This window comes from Chanodichthys erythropterus, chromosome 20, assembly GCF_024489055.1.
Source record: "Chanodichthys erythropterus isolate Z2021 chromosome 20, ASM2448905v1, whole genome shotgun sequence".
Lineage (NCBI taxonomy): Eukaryota > Metazoa > Chordata > Actinopteri > Cypriniformes > Xenocyprididae > Chanodichthys > Chanodichthys erythropterus.
In genome coordinates, this window is record NC_090240.1 from 22944692 (window position 1) to 22962089 (window position 17398).

The 17398-nt window shown below is 35.4% G+C and overlaps 2 protein-coding genes across 3 annotated transcripts in view; one reads left to right on the forward strand and one right to left on the reverse strand.

Annotated features, from left to right (window-relative positions):
* The window catches only part of hnf4a (hepatocyte nuclear factor 4, alpha), a 21120-nt gene continuing 3722 nt past the window's right edge, over nucleotides 1-17398 (reverse strand). Inside the window, exons 1-10 of one of the 2 annotated variants that reach the window (XM_067371581.1) lie at nucleotides 6272-6471; nucleotides 4426-4600; nucleotides 4237-4331; nucleotides 3648-3754; nucleotides 2894-3049; nucleotides 2352-2439; nucleotides 2110-2262; nucleotides 1771-2007; nucleotides 1310-1432; nucleotides 1-1007 (exon numbers count right to left, since the gene is read on the reverse strand). In XM_067371581.1, coding sequence (XP_067227682.1) covers nucleotides 865-1007; nucleotides 1310-1432; nucleotides 1771-2007; nucleotides 2110-2262; nucleotides 2352-2439; nucleotides 2894-3049; nucleotides 3648-3754; nucleotides 4237-4331; nucleotides 4426-4600; nucleotides 6272-6386 — 1392 coding nt within the window. In that variant the 5' untranslated portion in view covers nucleotides 6387-6471 and the 3' untranslated portion in view covers nucleotides 1-864. Of the gene's footprint in view, nucleotides 1008-1309; nucleotides 1433-1770; nucleotides 2008-2109; nucleotides 2263-2351; nucleotides 2440-2893; nucleotides 3050-3647; nucleotides 3755-4236; nucleotides 4332-4425; nucleotides 4601-6271; nucleotides 6472-17398 lie in introns of those variants that run through there. The other variant, XM_067371582.1, reaches the window with a different exon arrangement.
* Nucleotides 10532-17398, forward strand: part of fitm2 (fat storage inducing transmembrane protein 2) — a 23671-nt gene continuing 16804 nt past the window's right edge. Inside the window, exon 1 of the mRNA XM_067371615.1 lies at nucleotides 10532-10834. The gene's annotated coding sequence lies outside the window, so the exon portion shown is untranslated. The remainder of the gene's footprint in view (nucleotides 10835-17398) is intronic.

The following is a 17398-nucleotide window of genomic DNA, read 5'->3' on the forward strand; positions in this document are numbered from 1 at the left end:
TCATTTATTATCAGTTCACATTAAAAGTTTGTAATTACCCTTCTCACTGAAGGCAGTAATTGTAAATTGGTATTAAATGACCAATATTTAAAACTACAAATGAGTGTGACATTCTCTCCTGAAATATACTGTATGCATACATACTCATGACTAACTAGTCACAGTTAAGGGGTTGAGCAGGAGACAAAAATGTTTTTTAATCCTAAAATCATGACTTTGAAAAGACTAAATCCATTTATGAAAAAAAAAAAGAAATCATTATATTTACAATTTAAGTATGGCACATACAGAAAAATATGAAATGCACATACTCTTAGCATACATAAAATAATTACCAGCATTTTGGTAAATAACAATATTTCCAAGGCACAAAATGTTATGTATTCTATAAGGCTAGTGTAAAAGTACTATAAGAGCCAGTCATTTGTAGCAAGCTGTTAAAATACTGTACAATAAAACAAACATCTGATTACATTCAGGCCTGCTGTAACATTTATGGAAATCAAACTCACAGAAAGGAGAAGAAACTTGCATAGCCTTTGTATTATAATCCTTTCTGACTTTTTGAATGCTGTTTTGAATGCCCCCTTGGGTAGTATAAATATGCACCGCTAGTTCATTTTAAACATACATACAGCAAACAGATGAGATGGTATGAACACATATATTTAAAATGTGATTGTTGCACACCGTTAAACTCAATTATTTTGCTTTAAAGTTCTTACAATGGGAAAATCTGAAACATTTCACAGTGTCCTTACAAAAAACTTTAAATTTAACAGCTAGTGAATATAAATGTCAGATGTTTATGAGAATGAATACAGCCAATTAAAAGTACCAAGTTAAAAACAAAAACTTGAGCACTCAGATGGCCTCTTGTTTAGTGATGGTAGGTTGAGGGATGGAGCTTGGCTGCTTGGGCACTGTGGCTATAACCCCCGGTGCCATTTTGTAGTGATCAGAACCTGAGGCTGTGGGGGGAGATGGGATTGGAGTTTCCGGAGTGGCTGTTTGGAAAAAAAGCAAGAGGATACATTATGTCAGGTGTCCGCATGGGGGTATTATGGAACCTTAAATAGACATAATTTGCATAGCATGATAACATGTGAAAGAAAATAATCACGCTTATGAAATTTCTGAAGGCATTAGGGAAAGAAAGAATTACAGTAGCCTTCTTTGACAAAATAAGCCTGATTAGTTTCTACGATTCTGGCAGGGATTACTCCAACAAGCCTGTTTGTCCATACCTGATTCTCACATTTTAAGGACCTATATTCTCTATTCATAACATGAAGATACAGTTACTTACACATCTGGCCATTGTGAATGGGAGTGGCCATGTTGGTGGTAACAATGACATTGTTACTGAGATGCTCCTGGACCAGATGTGGGTGTAAAGAGTGATGGGAATGAGGGGCTTCATTAGCTGAACCTGACAGGAAAAAAGGGTCATTAAATCTCTGATTGGGAAGATCATTTTTAAGTCTGAATCAAAGAACTTGTTTTTTCAGTCAATAGGATCTACAACATATAAGGCAGGTTATTAAGGAACCAGTATGTATAGGCTGCCTTTTTATCTCTGTTTTCAAGATTATAACAAGCTGTTCTCGTTGTTCCCAGATGTTTCATCATGCATCTCAGATATTGCAGGTTTTTAAAGCTATACAAAGTTAAGGGTCATTTACAGAACAGAAGTGCATTGCCGGAGTTGTCTGATAACCATGATTTTCACTTCTACAAAGTTTCCTTTCATTAACAAAAATCAGTTACCTCCTAGAAGCATCTCTTGTAGCAGGTTGTCTATCTTCGCCATTCCAAACAACTTAACAAACTGGATTTGCTCGATCATTTGCCAGGTGATACTCTGTAGCGTCGGCAACAGAAGAAGCAGCTCGCCGAACCGTCCCCGCGAGTCATACTGACGATCATTGATGTAGTCCTCCAAACTAACTTGAACTTGGTATCGCATACGTTTGATCTTGCTTGGGTCGCTTAAACCTTTGGCATCTACAACGAGTAGAGAAAAATCATCACATTAGATCTTTTTTAAAAAATCACTTGACATTCTGTTGTGCTTTTTCTCCTTTTTTTTTAGAACAGTTTGTCTACCTGGATCAAAAAATACAATAGCCTTCAAGCAGGCATATTCATTGTCATCGATCTGGAGATCTTGGAAGGGAAGGACTAATTCGTCAAGGATTCTTACAGCCACACGGCTCACCTCCAGTTCGGGGCAGTTTCGAGGAACTATATGATCATTACCTGAGAGAAACATGGAAAATTGTGAGGTAAAACATTAGTAAAATTCTGCTCTCCAGAAGACATATCCACATATCCACTTTTTTACTTACCTAATAGTAAAATATCCTTATACAGCATGGAGCGTTTGGCTGCTCCTAGTAAGAGATGCTCCCCAGCGTGAGCTCGCAGTAAAGCCACCTGAGACAAATGAACATGCATTTGTTTGGTTAGAGTACTTTTTATGAACACAATAACATTATTTTTACCTTAGATTAAATAAACATACATTTAATGTATCTATGGGGGCTAAATAATGTCTTCATGACTATATACGCATGTGTGTCTTCACGTGCATGTTTGTGTGAGAAGATGCAGTTTGAGACGCTCTCACCCACAGCTAAAACACTGATCAGTTACCATGCCTCAGTGCTCAGCATGTTAATGATTCTGGATATCTCAAGAAGAGATGTAACTTTCAAACCAGCTCATCATATTCTAACCTGAGCCATCTAAATACATTAACCACCCAAACTAAAGATCTCTGAACTTTTTTTCCAACTAAGACAAACATTTGAATCAATTGACACCAACATCCATTAAATATATAATGTGGGAGTATATTGTAGCTATAAATAAGTGGTGTTTATCCTACCTGATCATCCAGTGGGAGGTCACAGAATGCAGGGATGTATTTGGCCCATTCCACCAGCACCAGCAGCTGTTGTTTCATAGACTCGCACACATCGGTTATAGTGGCTACCTTCTTCGTTCTGATGTCACCGTTCATGATAGGACCTGGTGATGAGATCTACATAATAGCATATGGAAGAAATTTATTATACATGTTTATATCTCTTAAACATGATTATACATTACTATATATTATTGTGATTATTATTATTTAGATACAATGATTTATGTGTATAATCATGCTATAAATATGAATCACATTATAAATGCAAAATGTATAATAACTACACCCAGCAGAATTGCAGAAATATTGACTGTTTCTGAACAGGTTTGCTAATCAATCCCCCGGTCAACTATTGGTCAGATAGTCCCACCCCAAACTTATGCCATTGGTTGAGCCAGTGTTGCTATGTGGTTCTGATTGGGATGCACAAACAGCACAATGTTGTGATAGCCTCAGAGTCATTTCGGGAATTTTTCCTGCAAAATTGGGCTACTTTTACACTGCCATGGCTTGTTTTATTATTCAGCGGGTTCGACTTTTACTTCCCGGAACGCAATTTTTACCCCCCAGGACACGATTTTTACTGGGGATCCCCCAGAATGTGAATCCCAGTGTGTTAAAGTCAGTAAAGAGAACATATTTTACACAATTCACCTTTAATATTTCTCAACATTTGCTAATAGTTAGTAGTAGTTTGAATTGAACTACGTACCTGTCTAGAAAGGACATCGGCCTGAATGAGTGCATTTATGGAGGGTAAGCTGCTGTCTTCATAGCTGGATCTTCTGGTGCTAATCCTGTCTCTTTCATTCTGCACAGCTGAGGATGAGAGGAACACTTTTAATCAGCAAATTACAGTTGCATTCATTAAACACACAGAAGGTTTATTTTGACCAATATGGATGTTGTACAGAAAAAAACAGCTCTTGGTAAACCACTGAAACATACTCTTTCATTATCAGAAGCAGTGCATGTCACCCAGTTCTGACAACCAATTGAGATAGCAGAGATGAGGGATATTAGCCGACTTTGTGAGAAGGGGGAGTCCTCAAGGTTGCGCTTTTTTATCAGTGTGCAGTTATGATGGCTCTAAACTGTTTGTTCAGCATAAACCAGACATAGACCTCAGTGCATTGTTGAGTGAACATTAACAAAATGTCTCTCGCTAACTCTCTCCCTGCTGTTGCAACATCTCCCATTTGCGCCACCTCATCCCCTAACAGGACAGGAGCGTTTAATCTCTGTTTTTTCATTTCTTTACTAGCATTATGTGAATGTAATCTAAAAGCATGAGCAAGTACCTTCCTTCTTCATCCCAGCTCGAAAACATTTTTTAAGTCTGCAGTACCGGCACTGATTTCTCTTGTCTTTGTCCACTATGCATTGTCTGTTGAACCTGTACAGAAGCATAAAGAAATCATTTGATACATTGGATGGAAACTTGCAGAATTATATTCACAAAATTTAGCCAAGGAGGTTGTTTTTCTAACCTGCAGGAGTACATGTGGTTTTTGCGTACACTGCGTCTGAAGAACCCCTTGCATCCGTCACAGCTGGAGGCTCCGTAGTGCTTTCCTGTGGCCCGGTCCCCACAGATGGCACATAGGGTGCCCGCCCCTAAGTGGTTGGCAGCATTCATGTTGGCACTCTCAGCTGGGGAGGAGTCTGAAATCATTGGGGAATTTGAATTTAGTGTCACAAATATGCTAAATAATTTAATTTGCTACTTTTTTTTGTGTCAAAAATTGTTTGAGAAAGAAGAACTGCTTAAAATCTGAGACTCAGAATAAATAAAATATATATGAGGCTGTGAAATATATATATATTTTTTTTTGTTTTTTTGAATGAGGCTTAATTATCTTGGGTTGCAGACTGAACCAGTCAGACTCCTGATTCCAGACCAATCAGAGTTAAAGTAAATAGGGAAAAGGTCATGGGGTGAAAAACACTCTCAAAAAGACATTTTTACGGCTAAATCAATTGGCAATGAATCATCATCAAGAACATGTGCTGGAAAGAACTGTTTGCTAAGTAATCCAGAAGCGATTAGGGCTAAATCTGTACAAAAGCTACAACAAGATCATGTTAGATTATATAAACTCTAATTAGTGTTATTGATGACCTACTAAACAAATTCAATGTCCACTGAACAGAAATCCAAGAAATTTGGTTTGATTAAAAAAAACGATAGCCTTGTGGGCAGTGCTCCGACATATAGCACAGCTTTGCTTCAGGCAACCCGAGTTCGAGTCCCAGCTCGAGGTCCTTTGCCTGTCCTGTTCCCCTCTCTCTTCTCCACATTACTTCCTGTCTCATTTAAACTAATAAAGGTATAAAAGGCCAAAAATATAGCTTAAAAATGATTATAAAGAAAATGGTTTTATGTTGATGACAGAAATAATTTAAACATTCATGATTTCAATGGAAAGATTTGCAATTTTTAAATGTTAAATTTAGGTTTGAGGTAATCAGAGATAATTACATTAAAACCCAAGCAATGATCAAAGACAAAATGTGGTTAAATGACTCATTAGTGTGAGTGATTATGTGATAATTATCTAAATGGAAAACAATATGTGATCGAAAATGTTAAAATGAAAAATGTATAATGTGAGATGAAAAAATTGGCTATAATATTTCATTATTAATTTATTTTAATAATAATTAAAATAATTTTGATATACTCTATTGAATAAATAACCTCTACAATGAAAACAGTAAACACACGCACACATATACACACATATACATATATATGTATATATATAGAGAGAAAGATACTCAAATGTAAACATTTTATAGATTAATGGATAAGACTATTACTAATTTACTAAAACTTTAAATATAACTTTACCATAGATATTAGATTACATTGTCAGGTCAGGTTGATAGTGGTTGAATATCAATTTGTTGCACAAAAGCAAGACATGGGAGACTTAGCTGCGAAACATTTACATGACACCCTCTTTGCTCAGTAATCATTCATCCTGGTGTCAAACTTCTTCTTGAAATACTATCCAAACAAGTCATTTTATCCCAAGCCAAGTGTATGAGAACAAGCAAGAGGAGATGAATGAACCTCTTCTCCTTATGGAGTACCATGTCTACAGGACAGAGCATGTTGTGTTTCTTATCTCCTACTGAAAAATGCATTTTAAATCGGCTTTTACAAATAGTATTGGGTGTTCTGTGCAAGAGGTTACGAATTGGCACTTAACTATAACCCTATCAGCCCTGTTAAACATCTGCCTCCCACGCTTGACCATATACTATAAAGTAGTCTATAAGTCACTAAAGGTCTCAAAGTTCACCGCAGGGTCTGAGCAGATGACTCACCTGTGCTCATCGCGAGCACTTGCATGTTCTCAAACTCCAGGGTGGTGTAGGCTGGGTCCAAGGCCTCGCTATAGTCTGCCATCTCCATGTCTACTAGTGGTTTGGACAAACGCATTCTCAACTACCTGATGCTGGGGGGAAAGACTTGTCCTCTCTACAGCGTTTGGACACCCCCTCATAGGCCAAGCCCCTCCTCTCAGAGGGGTAGACACCTCTGAGTGACAGGGGCCATGTCCTCAAGGGCAAAGATGAGGCTTGCTGTGATTGACAGTCCGGGCCTCCTCCCAAGGCACGGCCCCATTCTGGAGTGGGATGGCCCTTGTGTTAATGATTGAAGTGCTAAATCAGAGTTGTTGTTTTTTTCAGAGACGGAGACAAACACTGTCTTATTTTTTTGTCTCAGTGGTCTCAAATTCATTGCTAAAAAATAATATAGCCAGTCTCAACACTATGCTTTCTATCTGAGTTCCCCAACAAGACTTCAGGGGTCAAGAAAAATGATTGCTTATAGGTCTTGACACATTTTTAAGCAGTAGGGAAATATCACTCACATTCAGCTCGAATGTATAAGATTGAGAGTAATGGTCCACATTTCAACCTGCAAATTACGTGTTTGCTAAATCTCTTTTAATTCTAGCACAATAAACAACAGCAATAACTCTCACAGAGTAAAAATTGTAGCCTTTATGTAAAAGAGCTCATTGTTCCATTCAACATTCTGCATGTGCACGTGATGCGCAACTCAGTTTCAGTTGTTCAGAAGAGATTGTGTACTTCTCATCAAACAATGCAAATAATATATTTGAATTTGTATTGAAAAACTGGTATCCACAGCTGCCAAAAGTTCACTGTAAACAAAATGTGGTGACAATAATGCTCCATGCATTTTGGACAGTTCATAAATTAATAATAATATACACACCCACAATCAATCTATTTACAGTCAAAAAATAAATGCATTAATAAATAAAAATACTCATACATTCATGTATATATTTAAGAAAAAAATGTCACATTTATATATAAAATATTTATATATAATATACATTATATAAATATATATACAGTATATACATGCAAATATTTCTTAAATATATACATGTATGTGTGTGTATTTAAATATACATGTGTGTACACAGTACACACATACAGTCAAACCAAAAATTATTCAGATATTTTTAATATATTTTTACTAGTGGGTACAGGACACTATAGTTCATTTATGTAAGTGAGGATAGCAAAATAAAGTAAACTGTTACATATTATACCCAAAAATTCTTCATACAGTGGACAACCAGTAAAATTGATAAAAATGTAAAATTACTCAGACACTTTGACCTGACCATATTTTGCTTAAGTGTTATCTGACATAATTAAAATGATTTTTTCTGACACAGTTTAACTCTGAGATCTACCTAATAAATAGTTCATAGTTAATAAATACATTTTTATTTATTAATTTATTTATATTTTGACTATAAATTACATGCAATTTCATGCATCTTACCTTCAAGATTTGTTTTTGAGTATTTTACAGTACAATCGCATGTATCGTCTTATTAAATATCAAATTGTTGAGGGTAACCAATTGACAGGTTTATTTTGCATATTATTTTACTCTTTTTCCATTCAAATTTCAAACATTTTTTTTAAGGTTTGGTGACACAAGATATTTTCCCCACTCATTGGCATTCTAGAGGTAAACTAGGCCTGATTCTGCAAAAGATTCTGATACAACAGTATCCAACTCACCATGAGATAAGAAAAAAACTGAGGTGATCATCTCTGTACATAATACTGAATTTGTAGAGCAGTCTATGTTGTCCTAACCCTTCTTGGAGAGGATAAACTATTTGTTACTCAAACAGAAAAGTTTGATGTTACAATTGCGCAAATACCAAAATCATGTACAGGGCCAATGCAAACAGAGGCAAGTATGTATATTTGTAGTGTAGAAAGCAGCATAAGCCATGGGTCATCGCTCTTCAGTTCAGACCTGCTCTAGAGCCTCTAAAATCTCATGTCCACCTGCACAGCTAACATACTGTCAGAGTGAACTTTTTTTACCCTACAAACAGTAGTTCTGGTTTATAGTTTTAAGAACAGATTACAATTTTATAAGGTTTATTCTTAAAACAAGAAAAAAAAAATGCCAGTGAGGTAAAAAAATAATAATTCTGGATATTTTGTGTGAAAAACTAATGAGAAAAATAATTATTTCTTGCAGTGAAGATTAATTACTCAAATTAGTGTGGCACAGTTTTATATTTTGTTTTATATTTAAATTAAATTACTCTGCATGAAATGTAATGAGAATGTGGGATTATGTATTTTATGTTGAGCTTGCTAAAACAGCACTGACATTGTTTATTATGTGAAAATGGCACATCCCACCTGACCATCTCTGTGGACTAAATATGCTGAGCTGGTTTTGAACAGACTGGAAAACACCTAAACTTACAAGATAACTGGTTTGAATATATTTCAGAGACTTGCATATTCATAAGCATATTAAAAGATAAAAATACAAATAAATTCATAAGAAGACATGTATGTCAGCAAATTTAATGAGGCTGTGCGGTAGTTTCTTTGATGCTTGATGTTGATGTTTAAATCAAATAAATTTGAACAAGAACTGCGTCTTTTTAGCCTATACGGATCAGAAATACTTATTAGTCTTCCTTATTTCTGTATACAAGATGACTTCACTTCTCCAGCAGCAATTAACCTGAGTAATGACAATCAGTGTACAGGAATGACTCACAATGAGCAAATCTTATCTGAGTCACCATTAAATTCCTTATCTCAGCACACATCTCCGTGTTTCTGTTAACTAAGAAATGACCTCTATAAAGTATAATCTGTAAAGTTATGGCCCTTTCTCACATGCACCTCAATGATCAGAGCAAGCAGGCATAGATAACTACATTAGATCATTACCTCACATGGGCAGAAGCCTCTTGGTGAACAAACCTACTTAACAGATTTACATCTGCAGATTGTGCTGATGTGGAATAAGGTTGGTTTATGTATTCATTAACTGGTAGCCTATTTGTGTGTCACTCATGTACTTTTATTAACGTGGCAGGCTATAGGTGTAAATTACAGAGTAAATATGTATAGATAAATTATCTGTTGTATTATTTATGTTATTATTTTATGTTATCGCTTTCATGACTGCATATTAACTGACAACACTCTTAGTTTAGTTTACTCAACTATGCTAGTTATACACTTTCCCTAATACAATTATATGAATTGAATCATTATTAATAATTGTATTAATAATTACTTATTTTGTTAATTATTAAATTTGATTTAGAAAAAGTGAAAACTAGATTTTGATTTAGAAAAAGTGAATCAACCGCTGTCACGTGGACAGAGTTTTTAATCAATAACGTTCAAACACACCTGTAATGCTTTTGAATTGTTTATAATTTTGAAATGTTTTTGAACACTCCCACCACCACCCCTTTCTCCTCCCCTTAAAGGCATAGTTCACACAAAAATGAAAATTTTGTCATCATTTACTCACCCTCAGGTTGTTCCAAACCTATAAGATTTTTTTTTCTTCAACACGAAAGAAGATATTTTGAAGAATATGGATAACCAAACATTTGATGGGCCCAATTGATAAAAAAAAAAAATACTATGGAAGTCAGTGGGGCCTATCAACTGTTTGGTTACCAACATTCTTCATAATATCTTCTTTTGTCTTTAGCAGAAGAAATCATACAGGTTTGGAACAACTTGAGAGTGAGTAAAAGATGAATATTCATTTTTGGGTGAACTATCCCTTTAAGTGTCTGTTCCTTACTGTATCAGTGATGACAGAAACCAAACCCTCAGACCAAACTAATACGACAAATTCAAAGCAACTCGCTCACTAACTGAAAACATCCCTCAACAAACGGTCAGAATTTTCCACCATTATCTGATAAATGTTGCAAGGCAGACAGACGTTTACATGCGCACTGCAGCGTGGTACAATCGTACTTTGAGTCTCATCACAGAAGACAATATGACATAGCACATGTCCTGCCCTGATCGTCTCCTCTGTGTGATATGAGGCAGCAATGTCATGTCCTATAATCAGTCACCCATACCGCCTGCCTGGGGCTAAAAGTCAGAGGGTTGATGTAACTCCTCTGCCTATTTTCCCCTTTGAAACTTCAAACTCCAGTTTGTGAACAAAGTCCTGTCTATCTCCACAATAAGGATCTCCGACCACTGACCAAACTCCATTTGTAACCACTGCCTATTTGTACTTTCTCTCCAATGACTCTTTTTCATTTCACCTGTCTGACCAAATGGGAATAACAAGTAGCACTACAAAGGTGGATGTGCAATTCACATCTTGTGGGAACCGGTGGCCTACACGGAATAACATCCTCTTGGAGTACTCGGGAACGTGCTTTATGTGGGAATATTTTGATTTTGAACATTTGAGGCTTTGTGTCATTGATAAGAATGGGAGAAGACGGCAGCAATATGCTTACTAAAGCACATTCGAGGCCATTAGAAAAGCCTCTGTGGATTGTCTGGGGTAGATGGCACAGATATGTGAGTATGGTGACAACAGATTGGTTGGTAACCTGCGAACCACACAGCTCATGCCCTTTGGGGGCCAAATATTTACTATTTTATTGCGAATGAATTAGTTCTAGTTTTAAACTGTTGCAGTGTTAATATCACCTAATGTAAGACTTCTGAAATGAATCTTTCCTTACTAAGCATGAGGGGGCTGATAAGCATGGATAATGCCCCTCCCCTCGATCGAAACTTCTTTTTTTTTTGAGTTTCATCAGGCTGTTTGGCTTTTTAACGGCCTGTCAAATGTAAATCAGTGGTCAGATGCTAAATATTCCAAGCATTTTCATTCATTGTTTTTTCTTTGATGGTTCATATTCAACATTAATTGTATATTTAAGTCAGCAGATTATAATAAAACTCATTCTGAGAATAAAGCATGAACAAACGAAAGAATTCAAAGTATTTCCTAATCAAACTGATGCCTGCATCAAGAAACAGAGAAGCATGTCATGCAACCTGTCGCTCTGAAAAAAAGCAAGTTCGAGCATTGTTAAGTTTTTAATACATAACCCAGGTGCAAATGAAGAGAATTTACAAGCAAAATCTGTAATTCCTGCCAAGATGTAATTCACAATGTTGTTTGTGACTTTATGATGGCCAGTTAAGTTTTCCCCTGAGTTTCAACCCAAAAGCATACATGAAATTGACAGACTTTCACTTTAAATTATCTTTTTCCTTATATGACAACTTTTTTCCTTTCTCACATTTGTTTGCATTTTTAAATGTCCATTTTCTGACTTTAGTTCCAATGCATTTAACAAATGCATGATACTGTATCAAGTCAATCTTTTAGCAGTGTTTTCATTTTAAAAGAGATACTTTACTCAAAGCCTTAAGAGGCACATGAGACAGAGCCATCATCCTCCGTAACGATTAACAGAGACAGTTATCTATGAAGTTCTCATAGTCCTCACCCATCAGGATATTTGCAGTCTAGGTAATCATAAACCCCTAGAGCCTAATATTGCACAGCCTCCATAAAGTATTCCAGTTTTTTTTTTACTCAAAATCATTGAGTAATAATATGTTTAGCAAAAAAAAAAAAGGTCACATTTAGCCAACCTTTGCTGTTACTTTCCGCTTATCTCTGTCTGTGTCATGCTTTTCATCAGAAACATTATAAAGCCACTGATAGGATTTTGTTCTGATGGCTTTGCTACTATAAAGTGATCAGATTTATGGGATTAAATACTATTTGAGAACGTATGCTACTGAAATGATCAAGCTTCTTTGTTGCTTTCATCACATTACAAAAGCTCAAGTAGCTTGTGCACATCACGCAAGTAAACAATTGCATCAATAAACATTTAGAGCAATGCTCTTTGTAAATCAATCACATATTCTGATAAGGCTCTTTCAATGATTAACAGTTTTTTTGCTGAGAATCTGTTTGCCTGTTGACCCAATCATATTTGCAGGCTGAGTGATGCTGCGTGGACAGTTATCACTCACTCGTTATCATCAATCAATCACCTTTTCATCACAGTGTACAGCTCACAGGAACATTTTGCCCAAACAAGTTTAACTTTACCCTACTTTATCTCAGCTAAAGAGTCCTGCATGGTTTTAAATTGGTTTATAATCAGTTAACCTGCTGCCACTTGGTGTACTTTTAGGCCTCTTCATTGGTGCTGTGTGGAGTCAGTTTCTTGAAGTTTGAATATCACAATAGTACAAAGAAATTACATAATTGTTTAATGAATATGATGTTTTACCAGCGGTGTGATCACTGTTTAACCACTTTAACGACACTACGTAAACTCAAGTCTTTTTTTTTCCCCATGTTGTCGGATGATGCCAGTATATCTGCGATGATACATCACTGTTCTCACGCCACACATCCATTTTCTCATGCAGTGAAAAAACATTGTGAAGCAGAGAGGACACTGACAGAGCAGGAAAAAAAATGCCAGCTTTCAAATTCTGTCAATATTATTCAAACAATAAATAGGCTATCGTTTTAGCGCTCTTTAATGTACTTCAGTTCAACTGGCGCTTGAACCGATCATCTCTTCCTCTACTAGGCCTACTAGTTATAGCATGAAATAAACATGAATGAACATCAAAGAGGATATGTTGAAAGATACAGTACAACTTACTTAAATGTAGGCTATCATGTCTCATGTAATCGCTCAATCAGTGTTTAAACCGTGGAAAGACGTCAAAATAGCATATAAACAATAGCCTAGATGTCACTTAATGTTTACCTTAGGAAAGCCATTAAATGACAATAGCATAGTTAGCTAGAAAAATTAACTCTAGAGAGGAGCATTACATATTCATTCTGTTTTTACTCATATCATTAAAGGTGCCCTCGAATGAAAAATTGAATTTATCTTGGCATAGTTAAATAACAAGAGTTCAGTACATGGAAATGACATACAGTGAGTCTCAAACTCCATTGTTTCCTCCTTCTTATATAAATCTCATTTGTTTAAAAGACCTCTGAAAAACAGGTGAATCTCAACATAACACCGACTGTTACGTAACAGTCGGGATCATTAATATGTACGCCCCCAACATTTGCATATACCAGCTCATGTTCAAGGCATTAGACAGGGGCATCCAGTATTAACGTCTGGATCTGTGCACAGCTGAATCATCAGACTAGGTAAGCAAGCAAGGACAACAGCGAAAAATGGCAGATGGAGCGATAATAACTGACATGATCCATGATATCATGATATTTTTTGTGATATTTGTAAACTGTCTTTCTAAATGTTTCGTTAGCATGTTGCTAATATACTGTTAAATGTGGTTAAAGTTACCATCGTTTCTTACTGTATTCACGGAGACAAGAGCCGTCGCTATTTTCATTTTTAAACACTTGCAGTCTGCATAATGCCTAAACACAACTTCATTCTTTATAAATCTCTCCAACAGTGTAGCATTAGCCGTTAGCCACAGATAACAGCCTCAAATTCACTCAGAATCAAATGTAAACAATATAACAGTATACACTACTCACATAATCCGACGCATGCGTGCCGCATACATGGCGAGCATCTTGTAAAGATCCATTTTGAGGGTTATATTAGCTGTGTGAACTTTGTTTATGCACTGTTTAAGGCAAGCGCGAGCTCCGTGGGCGGAGAGCACGAGAATTAAAGGGGCAGCAGCATTAAATCGGCTCATATTTAATGGTGCCCCAAAATAGGCAGTTAAAAAAACTTCAGACATTTTCAGGGGACAGCTTAGACTTATATTACATCTTGTAAAAAAATGTTTGAGGGCACCTTTAAAAATAACGTTATTATTATACAAAAAAAGTTATTATTATAAATATATAATAAATATATTATTATATTATTTTATAGTATTTATATCATGACATTAATATTATTTAAAATTAATGTAAATTAATATGACCATTATAGTAATATTTATATAGTAATGTAACCTACTTTAATATTATAGTAATATTGTAGGCTACCAGCTGACAGGCTAGTTTACATAGCATTAGGCTACTTGAGAGTTTTTTTGGCCTTGAGATAAAAATGAATATGTACTGCACCTGATATTTATCCAAATTAATCTATATTGACTTGAAATTGGAATTGAAACACAAGCTTGTGACGTTCATGCAGCTGACATTAATGCAAAGGAAGGCATTCATTCTAAAATGCATGTGAATTTCTTGATTCATCGTTTCACTCACTTGTTATGTTGATAATGTAATCTGTAATTTAACTTTCTGTGTTATATTAGTAAATCCAAAACAGAAGCAACTGTAACTTTGAAACTGTATAAACTGTAAATATAGTTTATATATGGTCTTAATATGTGAATCTTAGATTGTGTCGACTATGGAAATAAAATGACATTTTAGATTTTTAAAACAATTTTAAGAAACACATCAGAGAATGTACATTTTTAATGTGCACAGTTTCTGTGAAGCTTACTATTAAGCAGCTCCTCCATGTGGACAAAGTTTGCAATTACATGTGCAGGTTTCCTGCAGCCCCGGGCCTCACAGAGCAGAGCCACAAGGGCTTCACCAATGTGACTTGAAATCCCAAAAACTGCCAGGTATGCAGTGATTTTTTTAAAAAGCACAGTCTATCAGTCATTCTGACACAAAGAACTAAACCAAAACCAGACTTTGTTTCACATTCAATCACTTTAAAGACATTCAAACCACTTTTAGCTTTAAACTCTTCCATTATGCTCCAGTATATCTCATTTTCATTATAATAATTTCTGCCCAAATTGTGCCTGCATTGTTTGTAAACTCCTTTTTATGTCTTGTATCATTTTATATATGAAAGTCGCATAGTTTTTTGTGAACCCAACTCTATTTAAGAGGTAAACAAACTCATAATCTACCTTACGGACCTTCAGCTTCGACTGTTCTAAAAGAGGCAGTGGATCTATGCGGTCCTTGTACCTGGTGTGGTGTTGAAGTGGCCGGTGCCATGTCCTTCATACATCCTGCACTGGTTTGTGGTCCTGAGAGCTGGCAGGGACCCCCCGCTCCTCAACCTCCTTCACACAATGATCTATCCATTCAGTGAGTGTGAGAGCATGTGTGGGAGACGCCGTTCTCACTGCCGTACACACACTGACCGGCAGCTCGCCTAATCCCTTAATGCCTGTCACAATGAGATTTGATTGGGGGCTTGAGAGCACGGCCTAATATTGTCAAGTGTACAGAGCGTATAATTCATTTCTGGCACTTCCTGTTTCTGAGGCTCCTGGATTCTCCCACAAATGGATAGGAAACATTAAGTTGTCATTTTGATGAGTGCGGCACCAGTGTTCAGTCCATGAAACTTCTTAATTGAATTATACATTTTCTGGTAGTGTGGAGAGAAAGAACTGTGAAAAGTGAAAGTTTTCGTTTCTTAGAAATGTCTTAGTTCTCTGACTAGAGAGTGTTAACCAGTAGGCAAATAGCTATTTAGGTAAGTTTTACTAAATTTGTCAGTAATATTCTTAAAATGTTTTTGAAAAAGTATTTTTTTTAAGTCACCAAGGCTGCATTTATTTGAAAAAAAGACAGTAATATTGTGAAATATTATTACAATTTAGAAAATTATTTACAATATTATTAAAAATCATTCTAATTTGCTGATTTGGTACTCAAGGGCATGTATTATTATGGACATTTATTTTAAAAACCATTGTGATGCTTAATATTTTTGTGGAAACTGAAACTCATTTTTATTTCAGGATTCTTTGATGAATAGAAAGTTCAAAAGAACAGCATTTATTTTAAATAGAAATATTTTGTAATATTATAAATGTCTCTGCTTTCACTTTTGAACAATTTAATGCGTCCTTGCTGAATAAAAGAATTAATTTCTTTCAAAAAAATCTTACTGACCCCAAACTTTTTAACAGTATTGTTTATAATGCCCACTTCATCAATTTTGTTGACTGTTAAATAAATAAACTATACATTAAGTTCTGTTATGCAATGCATAATGCATAAAACATTATAGGAGATGCATATATCATATATATGGATTAGCATAGTGTGTGTTATATGTTTTTGACACAATGTGTATTTTATATCAACATCAAGATTTATATGAATGTATAAGGGAATGTCATTATCTTTTCATCAGTTAAATGACATAATTTTAAATGCTCCTGCAGTGTGACAAATTATTTTTCCAAAAGTACAAATATTTCCATTTTAAATTTTATTTTAGGCTTCATATACTCTCAATATACTAAATATTCTAAACGGTGCATGCATAATCAATATGGAATAATTAGCTGTTTAAAATTGTGTATTTAAATGTCGTATAGCTTGTCATACAGCAGAAAGTGTCAACTACCCTAATATAAAAAATATATAAAATGTAAAATAAATAAAGTATTTAAAAAACAGGACACATTTAAAGTATATAACCTTAAATGGTTAGTTCACCCAAAAATGAAAATTCTATCATTAATGACTCACCCTCGTGTCGTTCCACACCCGTAAGACCTTCGCTCATCTTCAGAACACAAATTAAGATATTTTTGATGAAATCCGATGGCTCAGTGAGGCCTGCATTGCCAGCAAGTTAATTTATACTTTCAGTGCCCAGAAAGGTAATAAAAACATATTTAAAATAGTTCATGTGACTACAGTGGTTCAACCTTAATATTATAAAGTGATGAGAATACTTTTTGTGCACCAAAAAAACACAATAACAACTTTTCAACAATATTTGGTGATGGCCAATTTCAAAACACTGCTTCGAAGATTTTGTTTCAAATCAGCGGTTTGGATCGCGTGTCAAACTGCTGAAATCACGTGACTTTGGCGCTCTGAACCGCTGATGTTTTTAGTACCTTTCTGTGCAATGAAAGTGTAAATTAACTTGCTGGGAATGCAGGCCTCACTGACCCATTGGATTTCATCAAAAATATCTTAATTTGTGTTCTGAAGATGAACGAAATGTCTTACGGGTGTAGAACGACATGAGGGTGAGTAATAAAAAAAAGGTTTTGGGTGAACTAACCCTTTAAATGTGGATGAAATTGGTTTGAATGCCTCTAGAAACTTTGCTGCTTATACTGAAGAAAGATGAGATCTTG